At 32.3% G+C, this 16742-nt stretch overlaps 1 protein-coding gene across 1 annotated transcript; it reads left to right on the top strand.

The window, feature by feature from the left end:
* The first annotated feature begins 1071 nt into the window (after positions 1-1071).
* Positions 1072-16688, top strand: LOC143057238 (uncharacterized). Its single transcript, XM_076230508.1, has 3 exons — positions 1072-1197; positions 2853-2901; positions 12647-16688. The coding sequence occupies exons 1-3, from the start codon at positions 1087-1089 to the stop codon at positions 16333-16335; spliced, it is 3849 nt and encodes a 1282-aa protein (XP_076086623.1). The 5' UTR covers positions 1072-1086; the 3' UTR covers positions 16336-16688.
* The last annotated feature ends 54 nt before the right edge of the window (positions 16689-16742 follow it).

The following is a 16742-nucleotide window of genomic DNA, read 5'->3' as shown; positions in this document are numbered from 1 at the left end:
AGAACATTATAAATAATGAATAAAGAAAAATGACTAAAAATTATAAAGCAAAAAAAAAAATTAAAAAAAATACAGGACCCCGAGTGCAATCACGACCCTCATCCGAAAGAGTACAATTTCCCAAGATTGAAGTTTTAAATGAAGTAGGAGTAATTCTTCATTTTCTTCACAGCTAGTTTAAGATGATTAATAATAGTTTTACAAATTAAATTTCTTGGAAAACGATCAACCGGTCCTCGATATACATGTACCGATGTATTTAACAATTATTTGCAGATCAATACGAAATTTACAAATCATGGCACGGTAACATTTTCGAAAAAAATCAATGGTATTTTTTTACAACTTAATTTTGTTTTCGCCAATCGACCTCACACTACTGTCCCTTATCTAACGTATTATAGCAAGTGCCGGGCATGTTTCATGTGTCAATGTTGAAACGGATAAAAAAAAACATTGCAAATAATATTAATATTAATTCGAAATGTTTCGTTTTCATTTTTTTTTGGTATTTTTTCCCTTCAACTTTCGGACTTCCAGAGACATACAGTACATGTATATATGTCTATTGATCCCCCTCCCCCTATTCATATGCTTGGGGGACCTTTTTCGGGACGTCGCGATGATCCCGATCGGGTCTTTTTAAGCTCGGGATTTCGGGATTGATTCTTTCGGGATCCGTTAACTCTTTTTCCGAATTTCGGCATGTCGTGATTTTTTTTTACTGATTCGGGCTTCGGGATTTCATTGCGGGATCAGAACCCTCCCAAATCCTTTTTTCCCTCCATGCTCACCTACAATTCCCGTCTGTTTTTTCTTCTTCAAATTTAATTACTATACATATTTACAAAAAGGAACCAATATGCTAGTAGTCTCTTTAATACAATGAAGCTAATTCACGGTGGCCGTTGAGGGCTGTTTAGTGGTTACCTCCCCCTTTTCTCCTTCGGGTCCCGGATCTTCGCTACTTCAATTTACCGTTAACCCCAGGAACTAATGCTTTCAGACAAACACTGATTGTTCAACTAACTATATTATCTACTACGGCCGTAACATTCGACATTTATAACCCTGTAAGCGCCTCTTATGTTATTTTTACTTCCCGTTAACGTTTACAGATCGCCATGTTCTGCCGACAAGGACCGTAAAGCCGATGATAACACGGATTTTCAAGATAACAGTGACTATAATAATGACGTAAGTTCTTGAAACAAATAATTCTTATGTTTTCATCGTTAATTCATCGACAATATTCGTCAAATCTTAAAATATAACTCCTAGTATTTTGTGCAACCGATACCGCTTCACCTCACCGAATCCCGGACAGATTAATGTTGACACACATGTTTCTCGATTTATTTAATTTTCCACGTATTGTTAGCAACAAAATAGTCATGCCGATTTCTTCTTGTATGCAATTTTCGTCAGATTTAACGGTTGCAATTTAAAGAACTGCCAATGTTTACGAGATGTCAGAAAGGCTCGTTTCATTTCCGTCAATAATCTATTTTTGCTACGTGAAGGTAAATTCGATCTACGCTTGCGCGTATTATTGAAGAGGGTCTCTGAGGGATATTGCAATCTAATCTATATAATACTTTCTCTGATTAAGCATATTTCGTGTCTAAGCCCATTGAAAATTAATGATTATTTCATGAAATATACAAAATTTGACACATTGATAATCATATTTATAATAATTTAAAAGAAAAAAGTTTCAAAAACAAAATCAAGATAAGAACTACATGTATAATCTGATCATAATATACAAATTGGACTTCAAATACTTCAATATTGCTCCAGATCCCAGATGGGGGTGACAAAGGGATGGATGTTTATTTTCCAAATTCCCTTTTTTTTTGTTAAAAAATTACAATATACCACTTTTTTCCTTCTGATTCCCAGATTCCTCCTTTTTTACCCCTATAGCTATATCCTAATTTCCACAAGGGTGAAAATTCTCTCTCAAAACTAGAAAAATTAATGATGGACACTTCAAATCAAAATCAAATACATTGTATATATAACAGAACTGAGTGGTTAACACATACATTGTACTATATGGTTGTCACTGAGCAAAAGGTTAATATAGAAAGAAATTACCAGTAGTTGAATTATTGAAAATAAATAAAAAGATCTATAATTTTCAAAGAAGTGAAAAGGAATGTGTGAATCAACATTTTACCTGCATGCAAATGATTTTTCGTAGGCAGATTTGATCAAGATGTATATTTGTGTCATACCTAGCATATGGTAAGTTTCCTGCTGAAACAGGGGTTTTGGTCTTTCAGCATGACAGTGCTAGTTCTATTGCTTTTAAATCACTTGGTAAATTTTGATTTATTGAATTAAAGTTCCCCCTTTTGTATTATTGAAAAGGTAAGATTGATAGGACTGGAGGGTTGTATTACATATATATGTTGTGTCAAGTATATTTTTGTGTATGTATACATATGTGATTTAAATATTCATGCATATATGTGTAACATTTTTTTATGTACTTAAAATAGAAGTGTTGAGGTGTACATGTAGCTTTGCAATTTAACTATGACTGCATACTGTTAATTTAAATTATGAAGAATACAAAAACTCAATTAACAGTATGCTATTTCCTTTCTAAATGTTTTTGCAAAGGCAATGATGTATTATTATCATGGGGTGAAGTATATGAGACTAGTATTATCATTATGTAGTAAAGTTATAATGCAGAATGTCAAGGTTGTTACAAAAGAACTAATTTGAAAGTTTTCATAATAATTATAAGCTTTAATACTACCTTTAATCAGGCGGCCTAGGGTTGGAAAAATTGTATTAAATTTGAGTGTATATTAAAAAATTCTTTTCGGTTTCAGTTATCTGTTTATTTCCTGTTTACAGTCCAGGGCAATCATTATTTAAGATGTAAGTATATTATAACATTGTATAAGTACTATTTACTTGTGTAAGGATTTTATTTTATTTTCAAGGTTTGAATTATCTCCCCTTAATCCTAAATTATCATCCAAAAATCAACTTTTACAAGTACATTTATTTAACAACCCCTTAAATTCCAGAAGGAAATCTAGCCAATTTAAAAGGGGGTTTCTAACCCAGGATTCCAACCAAATGTCCCCATTAATAATAAATAATAATAAATTTATTTATTAAAGTGTCACATATTCATGATATTGATTGCCATAAAAACATATTATATACAGGTACAACATTTATAATATTTACACATAAGACAATCAATATCCAGCCATAAATACTGACTTATGAGACATTGCCAATGCATTGATCCTCCCCTTTTGAATAGTAAACCTCCAATATAATTGGTGTGAACCAGCAAATAAAAAAAAATAGTCAAAATGTATACTTACTTAAGTCAAAATTGTTCTTATAAACAAGAAATATTTTATATTCCTGACAATCTTCAAGATTTCAATCACTTTTTTATACGACCGCAAAAATTGAAAATTTTTTGGTCGTATATTGGTATGATGTTGGCATCGTCGTCGTCATCGTCCGGAGACATTTGGTTTTCGCACTCTAACTTTAGTATAAGTATATAGAAATCTATGAAATTTAAAAAACAAGGTTTATGACCATAAAAGGAAGGTTGGGATTGATTTTGGGAGTTTTGGTCCCAACAGTTTAGGAATTAGGGGCCAAAAAAAGGTCCCAAATAAGCATTTTTCTTGGTTTTTGCACAATAACTTTAGTATAAGTAAATTAAGAAATCTATGAAATTTAACACAAGGTTTATGACCACAAATTAGGAAGGTTGGGATTAATTTTGGGAGTTTTGGTCCCAACAGTTTAGGAATTAGGGGCCAAAAGGGTCCAAAATTAAAATTAGTTTGATTTTAACAAAAATTGAATTCTTTGGGTAATCTATGATATGCTGAATCTAAACATGTACTTAGATTTTTGATTTTGGACCCAGTTTTCAAGTTGGTCCAAATCGGCCCCAAAATTAAACTTTGTTTGATTTCAACAAAAAATGAATATATGGGGTTCTTTAATATGCGGAATCTAACCATGTATTTAGATTTTTAATATTTGGGTCCGGTTATCAAATTGGTCCACATTTAGGTCTAAAGGGTCTAAAATTGAACATTATTTAATTTCATCAAAAATTGAATTCTTGGGGTTCTTTTTAATCTAACCATGTATTTAGATTTTGGATATTGGACCATAATAGGTAAATTTAAAGTTTTGAAGTTTAAGTTCTTAGACCACATTCATTCTGTGTCAGAAACCTATGTTGTGTCAACTATTTAATCACAATCCAAATTCAGAGCTGTATCAAGCTTAAATGTTGTGTCCATACTTGCCCCATCTGTTCAGGGTTCGACCTCTGCAGTCGTATAAAGCTGTGCCCTGTGGAGAATCTGGTTAGCTTTATCCTCAAAACAGAAATATTATCAAAATACAAAGAAATGAAGCACTTGTAATCCTATGTACCAATACAATTGTCCATATACAATATAACAAGTACTAAGGGGGATAACTCTGGCTACTTTTGCAACAAAAATGTGTTTACTTTAGAAGCTTCCTTGTTGTCGGAGTGTGTTGTCTACAATTTTTTTTAAAGTGAATCTGAATGAAAATATATTCCCATTCAAAAATTGAAAAAAAAATAATCTGAAGATTTAATGTTTATATAATAGATGAAAGTATTAAAGATTCTAATTATAGAATAATCTTTATATATATTGTTGTCATTTTAATGTCCAACACTACCATAACTACATGTATAAGGAAGTGATGATATAATGGACACTTTTTTTATACGACTGCAAACAAATCTTAAAGAAGAGGTAATAAGCTTCAATTTTGTGTATTTTTATGCCTCTGCTGTAGTGAAGGTGGCATTAAGTTTTAACCTTTTTGTTCCACAGACACATTTTGATTTATACATACCCCTGCAAAAGCTGGTGCAAAAAGTGTTCCCCTTCTATAAAGTGGCAGTAGCAAATAGTGTAACTGTTAGACTGTGTCCATCCTTCCATCTTTTCATTCTTTTGCAATCAAACTATTGTTTGTTCTTTCTTTTTCTTTTATTCTTTTTCTTTGTCTATATTCATTTGTACATTGCCTTTTTAGTTATTAAGATTGCATTCAACCAATTAAAATCCCTAAATGTAATGTATATGTGATGTCTATATCTCCCAGGGTTTTATAATAATTTAAGGGAGTTTGCTTCTCAGTTTCCAAGTAATTAACTTTTCAAAACACTAGTTTATATTGATAGGGGATTAATAAAGGAATCCAAAGAGCAAAAAAAATATATAGGTCACCGTGCTTGTTTTCGAGATATTAGCCATTGAAATTTTGGCGGGAAAATATTCTCTCTTGACTTTTCATAGATTTATCATTGACAAGTTGAAGATCTCAAAAACTGTTAAAAAGTAATTAAAATTTTATAAGACTTTTACAGATGGCTTATCATTATACATGTAAAAGATTTACAAAAGGAAAAATGGGGGTTACCGGGAAAATTTTTTCAAGGCATTCAAATGGATAAAACCAGAGGATTCCAAAAATCTGACAAAAAATCCAAAACAGGACAAGCCAACTTCCTTAAGTAGTAAAGAAAACAGTTACATCATAGTGCAGTGAAATGAACATTCTTTTAAGATCCTATTCAGAAAAATTTCATGCAACTTACAAATAATATATTATACCCAGATATTAAAGTTTACAAAATGATGTGTACTTGAATAACCATATTTGTCAAGAAAACTGTTTAATCAAATTAAATATCACAGAAGTTTTACATTAAACTGTAAACAATGGGAAATAACTCAAATTTATTAAAATATTTTTCAATGGCGGATCCAGATACTTTCACTGACTGCCTAAGAGGGGGGCCCCTGTAATACTTAGGTGATTCTTACATATGAAGTCAACCCGTCAACCCCCCTCCCCAAAAAAAAAAAAAAATTAAAAAAAATGCATCAATGAATTATTACAATTTCATTGATTTATAATTTACTTTTCCTGAAAAATTACACAAGCTGATATGGCTTCAAAATTTATGGTTTCAAGTATATCAGATGTGTGCCTTCTTAAAGGGTCGATTTCTATTGAACATGTTGAATGTAGTTTATACTATGGAAAAAATTATGTTAAAACACTACAAGCCAGTGAACTAGCATCAGACAGAGGGTGATTAAGAACTAAAGGGTTCATACATAAGAAACAGCTTTTCATAAAGCGTGCAATGCAAACGGTGATGAGTATGCTACATTTTAGATGCAAAGTGAAAGAAGTTGAAGGGAATCATTTAAATAAAAGCATTTCATATATATATAAAGTGCAAAGTGAAAGAAGGTAAGAGGAAATAATTTGAAAAAAAAACAAAAAAAAAACGTACCTACCGACCCTATTTTTTTTCAGGACGTAACTGGAACCACACATATATTTTTATTTGGCCTTATGTGACTATAGCAATAAGCATGGAGATTTTATAACTTATAAATGCATTGCAAATAAGGCAATCATTGTAATGCTCTGATACAAATTAAATCCTCACCTTCAGAATCCTCCTAATTTAAGGGATGAATTTTAGGTAAATTTCTAGAGATAAATGATATTCAATGATATTCAATGAATCATAAGAGACTTGTTTGCACCAATTTTAAACATATTGTTGTTAATTTTAGACTGATTTCCCTGTCAACTTAGATTATCTTTCTACAATCTCACTTTCTTTAAAGGGGCACTAGCTACGAGATATATGAAAAACCTAATATATTATTTTGTTTGGCTCAATCAGTAATGAAATACAAATAGTGAAATAATAATTCCTTTTTAGTAGCCATTAAGGCTCAATTTTGTCAAAATAAGCAAAAAAACATTGATTATGAATTATTCACTTGCAAGTGAATAATTTGACATCATTGAATCTGATTCATGTGAACTTTAATTTCACTCCTTAGCTTGAGATGGGAAACACGTGAATTAATTTTGTATGTGTAAATTTATTTAAAGGAAGAGAATGTCAACATTGAAAATGAAACAAAGGTAAATCATTTGATTGACTGATTCGATCCACAATTACACATTATAATACATTTTGTACAGGTAAAAAGGATGATAAACATTTATTTTTTTTCAGTAATATAAAATTAAAAAGACCTAGAATAATTCAACAGCACATGTTTGCTTAATCTATTAATATCTATATTTATGTTTACATAGCTTATATGGTCATCAGATGACTATAGAGGTCAACTCGATAAATAATTAGATGGCGTCTAGAATCAAATACACACATAACTTATATTTTCATGCCTGTGCCTTGTTTATTGTTTTATTTAAACTTTTAATAGTTTGGATAAATGTTTTACATTGATGTAAATCAAATATGAGATTTTGATTAGAGTCAGGGAACATGAATTAGACAGCTAGTCCCCCTTTAAATATCCTGGATTTGTACCAAACTTTGACAGAAGCTTGTTAATGATCATAAGAAGGTATATACATGTATACATCATGATTGCATTCTGTATTCATTTTTTTTCAGCATAACCTTTTAATACATTTTAAATATTTAATTTCATTAATCATTGTAAACTGTAAATCCATTATGTGTCTCTTTGACACATTGCCCATTTCCATTCTCAATTTATTCCCTTACCACACTGAAAACTTTGACAATAAAAATTTTTGGTGCATTGGTGTATATGTCGTGTATGTGATGACTTTAAGATCAACAGGTTGTATTTTGTTCAAGATTGCAGACGTTTTAGCACAATTTTGTCCCCTGAGCTTAAGAAAGTAATTTATTAAACTTTACTCTCTAAAATTATAAGATCCTCATGCACTTCTGTAAATTTAATGTTTGTAATATTTGGTCTTTATATTGATCTCAAACTAATTTTTGACGCTGATGACGCTTTCAATAACTGAATTAACACATTAAAAGTGGTGGATCCAGTTTTTATAAGACCACAACAATTCAAAATTCAATTTTTGTGGTCGTATATTGGTATGACGTTGGCGTCGACGTCGTCCATCGTTGTCGTCCGAAGACATTTGGTTTTCGCACTCTTACTTTAGTAATAGTAAATAGAAATCTATGAAATTTAAACACAAGGTTTATACCATAAAAGGAAGGTTGGGATTGTTTTGGGGTGTTTTGGTCCCAACAGTTTAGGAATTAGGGGCCAAAGAGGGCCCAAATATGCATTTTTCTTGGTTTTCGCACAATAACTTTAGTATAAGTAAACAGAAATTTATGAAATTTTAACATAAGGTCTATGACCACAAAAGGAAGATTGGGATTGATTTTGGGAGTTTAAGTCCCAACAGTGTAGGAATTAGGGGCCAAAAACAGGTCCCAAAATAAGCATTTTTCTTGGTTTTCGCACAATAACTTTAGTATAAGTAAATAGAAATCTATGAAATTTAAACACAAGGTTTATGAACACAAAAGGAAGGTTGAGATTGATTTTGGGAGTTGAGGTCCCAACAGTTTAGGAATTAGGGGCCAAAAAGGGGCCCAAATAAGCATTATTGTTGGTTTTCGCACCATAACTTTAGTATAAGTAAATAGAAATTTATGAAATTTAAACACAAGGTTTATGACCATAAAAGGAAGGTTGGGTTTGATTTTGGGAGTTTTGGTCCCAACAGTTTAGGAATAAGGGGCTCAAAGGGTCCAAATTAAACTTTGTTTGATTTCATCAAAAATTGAATAATTGGGGTTCTTTGATATGCCAAATTTAACTGTGTATGTAGATTCTTAATTTTTGGTCCCGTTTTCAAATTGGTCTACATTAAAGTCCAAAGGGTCCAAAATTAAACTAAGTTTGATTTTAACAAAAATTGAATTCTTGGGCTTTTTTGATATGCTGAATCTAAACATGTACTTAGATTTTTGATTATGGGCCCAGTTTTGAAGTTGGTTCAAATCAGGATTCAAAATTATTATATTAAGTATTGTGCAATAGCAAGAAATTTTCAATTGCACAGTATTCACCAATAGCAAGAAATCTTCAATTGCACAGTATTGTGCAATATCAAGAAATTTTCAATTGCACAGTATTGGGCAATAGCAAGAAATCTTCAATTGCACAGTATTGTGCAATAGCAAATATTTTCAATTGCACAGTATTGGGCAATAGCAAGAAATTTTCAATTGGAGTTATCTTTCTTTGTCCAGAATAGTAGTTGAATCAACTTAAATCATTGTTTTATACAATATACAATGTATATTCACTTTTACTAACAACTGATAAATTAAAACAATCTTTACCATTCAGTGATTACAAGCACTTTATTTTACATTTTAATATTTTATGATGTGTTTAAATGAGTAGTTGGGTATTGTTGCAAACTCCATTAGAAATTTGAATTGAGATCAGTTTTGGAAAAAGGGAAAGGGGATGTGAAAAAAAAAATGGGGGGGGGGGTAAATTTTTCTCATTTCAGATTTCATAAATAAAAAGAAAATTTCTTCAAACATTTTTTTGAGAGGATTAATATTCAACAGCATAGTGAATTGCTCAAAGGCCAAAAAAATATTTCAAGTTCATTAGACCACATTCATTCTGTGTCAGAAACCTATGCTGTGTCAACTATTTAATCACAATTCAAATTTAGAGCTGAATGCAGCTTGAATGTTGTGTCCATACTTGCCCCAACCGTTCAGGGTTCAACCTCTGCGTTCATATAAAGCTGCACCCTGCCCAGCATCTGGTTGATGTTTGGGCCCGGTTATCAGATTGATCCACATTGAGGTCTGAAGGGTCCAAAATTGAACTTTATTTGATTTCATCGAAAATTGAATTCTTGGGGTTCTTTGATAACCATGTATTTAGATTTTGGATATTGGACCATAATAGGTAATGTCCAATTTAAGATTTAAAGTTTTTAGTTTAAGTTCTTAGACCACATTCATTATGTGTCAGAAACCTGTGTTGTGTCAACTATTTAATCACAATCCAAATTCAGAGCTGTATCAAGCTTAAATGTTGTGTCCATACTTGCCCCAATGTTCAGGGTTGGAACTCTGCGGTCGTATAAAGCTGCACCCTGCGGAGCATCTGGTTTTAATTTTTAAAATGATTCTGTAGCTCTCCAATGACAAAATCATCTACAGAGAATAGAGATGATTAAGAGAAGGACATGAAATATTTGGGCTACAAGTAATAAGCTGTGTCCAAGAACGCAAATCGCAGTATGACACAAATTTGTGGGATTAGAAAGCTGTTGATTTTTTTTTATTGATAAAATGACTTTGTGTCAGGAATTTTGGACTGTTAATTATATCCAAAAGACCAAGAATAGTGTAACATATTGATACAAAAACATAACTGGATTAAACAAATTGACTCAAGCATGAACTTGTTAGATTTATGACAGTATATTAAGTTCAAAAAGTCAGCAAACATACATGCAAACTTATATTTACTCATTATGGCTATTGTTGCCAACCAGCAAACACCCTCTGTCCCAATACCCTGAGCAATAGAGTGATTAAACCACTTCTTCTTAATGATTAAGTTCATGTTTTACATATAATATAATTATATTTGCATCTTGAAGAATCATATTAAAAAATCACCAAACCTATTATTTTCGGACTGTTTGAGTTTTCATTAGCTCACCTGGCCCGTCCGTCGGCGTCCGTCGTCGTCCTGCGTCCGTCATCGTCCGTCGTCATTAACTTTTACAAAAATCTTCTCCTCTGAAACTACTGGGCCAAATTAAACCAAACTTGGCCACAATCATCATTGGGGTATTTAGTTTAAAAAATGTGTGGCTTGACCCGGCCAACCAACCAAGATGGCCGCCATGGCTAAAAATAGACCATAGGGGTAAAATGCAGTTTTTGGCTTATAACTCAAAAACCAAAGCATTTAGAGCAAATCTGACTTGGGGTACAATTGTTTATCAGGTCAGGATCTATCTGCCCTGAAATTTTCAGATGAATCGGACAACCCCTTGTTGGGTTGCTGCCCCTGAATTGGTAATTTTAAGGCAATTTTGCTGTTTTTGGTTATTATCTTGAATATTATTAAAGATAGAGATAAACTGTAAACTGCAATAATGTTCAGCAAAGTAAGATTTACAAATAAGTCAACATGACCGAAATGGTCAGTTGACCCCTTTAGGAGTTATTGCCCTTTATAGTAAATTTTTAACCATTTTTCGTAAATCTTAGTAATCTTTTACAAAAATCTTCTCCTCTGAAACTACTGGGCCAAATTAATCCAAACTTGGCCACAATCATCTTTGGGGTATCTAGTTTAAAAAATGTGTGGCGTGACCCGGCCAACCAACCAAGATGGCCACCATGGCTAAAAATAGAACATAGGGGTAAAATGCAGTTTTTGGCTTATAACTCAAAAACCAAAGCATTTAGAGCAAATCTGACATGAGTAAAATTGTTTATCAGGTCAAGATCTATCTGCCCTGAAATTGTCAGATGAATCGGACAACCCGTTGTTGGGTTGCTGCCCCTGAATTGGTAATTTTAAGGAAATTTTGCAGTTTTTGGTTATTACCTTAAATATTATTATAGATAGAGATAAACTGTAAACTGCAATAATGTTCAGCATAGTAAGATTTACAAATAAGTTAACATGACCGAAATGGTCAGTTGACCCCTTTAGGAGTTATTGCCCTTTATAGTCAATTTTTAACAATTTTCATAAAACTTGTAAATTTTTACTAACATTTTCCACTGAAACTTCTGGGCCAAGTTCAATATAGATAGAAATAATTGTTAGCCGCAAGAATGTTCAGTAAAGTAAGATGTACATACACATCACCATCAACAAAACAAAATTTTGTCATGAATCCATCTGTGTCCTTTTTTTAATATTCACATAGACCAAGGTGAGCGACACAGGCTCTTTAGAGCCTCTAGTTTTAATCTGTACTCATAATTCTTGTATTGCATACCAATGCATACTTGCTTTATTTTATGGCGACAAATAAACATTGCTTAAAAAGACAAATAAATTTGGTGAAGGTAGTCCATGTTTTTGCTGTTTACTAGAAATAGATTTCTAAAGCAGCAATTACATGTAGTACAGTGGTTGCCAATCAGATTTGAAAGATTATAAACGATTCTTTGTACATTTATATACATGATATATATAAGCTTATTATTACACTTGTATAAATGAAGAACACATCATCAGAGGGTTTCAGAAGAAATACAAAATACAAAATAAAATCCTCCCATCCACCCAATTCTTTTTTTTAAATTGGATGAAAATCTACTAATTATTTTTTTTTGGCCTAATTAACCAATTTTTTTCCACCAGGCCCTCGTGGATCCACTTATGATTTAAATCTCCTTTCTGTATGTCAGTCACAGACAAGGCTAAAATCAAACTGTCTTTTATTGTAATCCATTTATGTTTGTTAATTCATTGCATTTTGCACAAATTTTAGAACAAAAAACAACTTAAAGTGGAAACCAATTAAAAAATATAAAAGATAGCAATTTCACATGTTTTTTGTACAATTTGAAGGAAAAGAAAATGGTTAGACTATATTATTCTGTTTTTGTTGCTCAAAAAACAACTAAAATGCCATTCATTGATTAATAGATAGAAATTTATATTGTTTTAAGAATTATTTTTACAGCAAATCTTATTTGGTTTATATCCTAAAAAAAGTGAAATTTCTTTTTCAGTTTTAAGCGACTGCAATCCAAGTTGGTTGAAACACATCAAACTTAACATTATGGATGGGATGTTGATGGAATGGGAGAAAATGTTGCCTGACCCAAATGAACTTGATGACCTTGATCAGTCTGACATTATAGACAATGACCTCCCCTTGTTTGATAGAAAAAACGAGTCACCTAGTTTACTGGATAGTGCAAATATGGAAGACTTTCAAACTACAGACAATTCTATACAAAGTCACAAGCCAAGGGATGTACCTCTGCAAGGTAAACAGGTAGGGGAAACAACTCAGTCATCTATTGTCCAAGATAGTGCAGAAACTCTAAAGTTGATAGATGAACTTAACTCAACAAAGACTTTTGAGGAAAGTATTCCCAATGTGTCAAAAAATAAAATTAAGGAAAAAGAAATGGTAATTCAGACCAAAAATAAAGATTATATAACAACCGAGCCAAGTCATGTGAATGGAGAGGTCAAGAATGGGGAACTCGAGGTCACTACTCAAACGGAAATACAGGGAAAAACATTTAATGGTAATGATTATGATAAAAGTTTGACTAGCAATTTTGAAAACTGCATAGATTCTCCTCTTCAAATTAGTGATGTAAGAACGGGAGATATACCACCTGAAAAAGAATTTCAGTCTCAGGCGAAAAAAAGTAAGATAGATGAAATTGATGAAAATAATTTACTAGCTGGAGAGATCAATAAAGAGCGCAACAATAAAGACAGTGGTGGTATTAATCTTGCAATTTTAAATGTAACAGGATCAGTTAATCCATCTAAAAATGAAATAGCCGCTGAATCTGATGTATCACAAGGAGACAAAAAGGATTCAAGCAAAAATAACAATGTCCTGGAAAAGAAAACAATTCATGAAAATAAAGAGCAGAATTCATCAGAAGTTTCTAATGATACAGACATTAATTCAACTAAAAGTAATAATCAAGGGGAAATAACTCAAAATGAAAAAAATGACAATCATCAGGAAAAGAAGAATGATGAATATAATGACTTTGTTATGCTAGCTATAAAGGAAGAACCTATGGATTATGATGAATATGCAAGGCCTCAAGAATTTATGACCAACGATATGGATGGCCTGGTCAATGAGAGTGGTCAAGGGGATGACTTTGGTGAACTGGATGCCTTTGGAACAAGCTGCCCTGTTACTGATTATACTTTAACAGAAATGGGGATGTTTCAGTGTGTTTACTGTAGCGTAAAGCTTCCATCCTTTGAGGAATTTGAAACACATTTTAATTTGAGACATAGTACAATGTACAAATGCAAATATTGTGGTGCTAAGTTTTACCGCTCACAGAAACTTGCTATTCATTGTCGTATTTCACATTCTGAAGAAAAGGCCAACGAAACCATGAAATCTGTTTGTAAGAACAATAAACTTACACCTAATACAGTTACAAAGAGAAAAAAGGCCAAAGTGTACAGAGATGAAGATGGCAACCAAATATATAAGTGTGCTTATTGCTCAAAACAATTTAGGGTGCAGCAAGCAATGGCATCCCATGTAAGAAACGCTCATATTTATTTAACTTCACAAAACAAAGACGCTAAGATTAAAAAAGGAAAGAATAGTCATGGAAAATTGGTGAAGCAAAAAGTTCGTCCTGAGACTGAAAATTCTAATCCAGACAAAGGGAATGAGAATGTAAAGGATGAAGAAAAAGAACAGAATGACGCTGATAAAGAAACTATGCGACGACAAGACGATAAAAAGCCAGTTCTACCTTACAGAAATATGTCATTCGAGTCCGATTCTAGTCAAATAGAAGAATCTCTAGCTAATGCTGACTGTTCTTTGAAAAGAGAATTAAAAAGTAATCAAATTTATCATTGCTCAAAATGTACAAAATGGTTTTATCGTGAGAAACAAATGGAAAATCATGAGAAGAACTGCACTGGAATTAAACAAGAACCAGTTTTTGAGGAAATAGAACAAAAAATTAAAATGGATGTTGATAGTCAAGACACTGAACAGAAACAAGAGAAAGGCCGATTAGAAAACCAGACTGAAATAAACAATGTTGAATCAAAAATTAGGTCTGAGATTACTAAAAAGTTACGAGAGAAAATGTTAAAGAAGAAAAACAAGGGTGTAACAATAATCAGCAAATCAGGAAATACTCGCCATGTTAAAGCATGTAAAGAGAGAATTAAGCCATGTGAAGATAACTTCCTTCCAAAGTACTTCTGTAAATATTGTCCATCCTCATTCGAAGAAGGAAAAGTCATGAACTTGCACTTACTTAAGCATTTAGGTGATGTTGTTCGGAGAACAGACCATTATAAATGTAAAATATGTAAATGTTTAAAGAGATCTACACCTATGTTATTACACTTACAGAAACACACCGCTTATGAAGTAAAACAACTTTATCAGTTACCAGCTATCCCAGAGTGCAGTATTTGTGGAAAGCCATATTTAAATGGTCCACGTCTCAAAAATCATATATCAAAACATGGCAATTGCAACAATAACACAAATCCTTTGAATTTAGATGCTGTTATAAAAGCAGGCTTAGTCAGCAGTTCCATTGCAAGTACATATTTAAACGTTAAAAAAAATGAAAAGTCTTCTTGTTTAAACAGCACTGAAACAAACAGTGAACATATATTTAGTGATATGGTTTCATCAAATGGGAAAATTGACGAATCCTCATTTACGCCCCAGAGACCTGTTAGTTTAGATGACATACCTTTTCAGTGTGGTATGTGTCGTGCTCGTTTCCCAAACTCACAATATCTTCTTCATCATATCACACTCCATATGCAAGGGCCGTATGTATTTAAAATAGAAGTAGACAAAAAGGATAAGAACAAGAAAGAAAAAGCTGAAAGACCAAAATTAACTAGTGGCAACATTATGGTTCAGAGACAATCTGTTACGGTTCCAAAAGCAACGCACAAGATGGAGACATTAAAATCTATAGATATCTCGGGCACTACATCCATGACAACACCAATGGCAAAGCCTCTACCTATAATTATTAACATGCCAGATATTAAGAGATATTCAAATGATACTACTGGTTTCCAAATGACAACTGGTACCAACTGTAACACTGTGAATTCCATTGCTCAGGATCATATGTATACCACCTCAATTTTACCACAATCAATAGTATCAACACAGACTGATAATCAAGATAATCATGATAATCACGATAATGATCATGATTCCTCAGAAACTGAATCGTGTGTTTCTTCAAATGTTGAATCACTGCCAGACTATGATACTGATGAATGTATACAAATGGAAAAACAAGCAAATAAACACAAAAGAGTGAAAACAGTGAAAGTGAAAACTGTGAATATAACATCTTCTATTTGTGAAGGAAAAAAGAACGTATTTGTAAGTACTAGGGTCGCAAATTTTAAGAAATGTTTTGATATTGCTAGTGGAGAATGGTTTGAATGTCCGTATTGTTTATTTTTATGTCAAACATCCGCAGAACTGGAACTTCACATGCAAAATCACAATGAGGGTAAGGATCTAAAAAGTGAACCATGTCCAGTGTGTGATCGAAAGTTTGTATCTAAATGGCATCTCTCAAGACATTTATCATCTCATAAACAAAATCTGTATGTGTGTGCTTTCTGTGATCAATCATTTGCAACCTCAATTCTTGTCATGGAACATATGGCTGAAATACATCAACAATGTCCGTGATGCCACCTCTATTCTTGTCATGGAACATATGGCCAAATTACACCAACAATCATGACAATGACTGTGATTTTACTCTACTCATAGAAATTATATACATAAGCTAGCTTTTACATAGGATATATTGTGAAATCAGAAATTTTTGCTATCAATTTCATAACAAATGCATGTACATATTATATGTTTTCACAATTATTGGACTCAAATCTTTTAAAACATCTCAAAGATAAATGCAGGCAACATGAGGATTTTTTTTCTGAATTTACACTAATACAATAATTTATTTACCAATTATCACTAATAACCCAATTACCACATGGATTCTGTTATTACAAACTTTTAAACACCAAGTTGTCTCCTTAGGCAGCAACCATTTGATTTTCTGGGGGGGGCTATGGTTTTTTTTTCTG

This window comes from Mytilus galloprovincialis, chromosome 13 (assembly GCF_965363235.1).
Source record: "Mytilus galloprovincialis chromosome 13, xbMytGall1.hap1.1, whole genome shotgun sequence".
In the NCBI taxonomy this organism is placed as follows: domain Eukaryota; kingdom Metazoa; phylum Mollusca; class Bivalvia; order Mytilida; family Mytilidae; genus Mytilus; species Mytilus galloprovincialis.
Note: the sequence above shows the minus strand (reverse complement) of the source record. Positions and strands in the feature narration are given on the sequence as shown.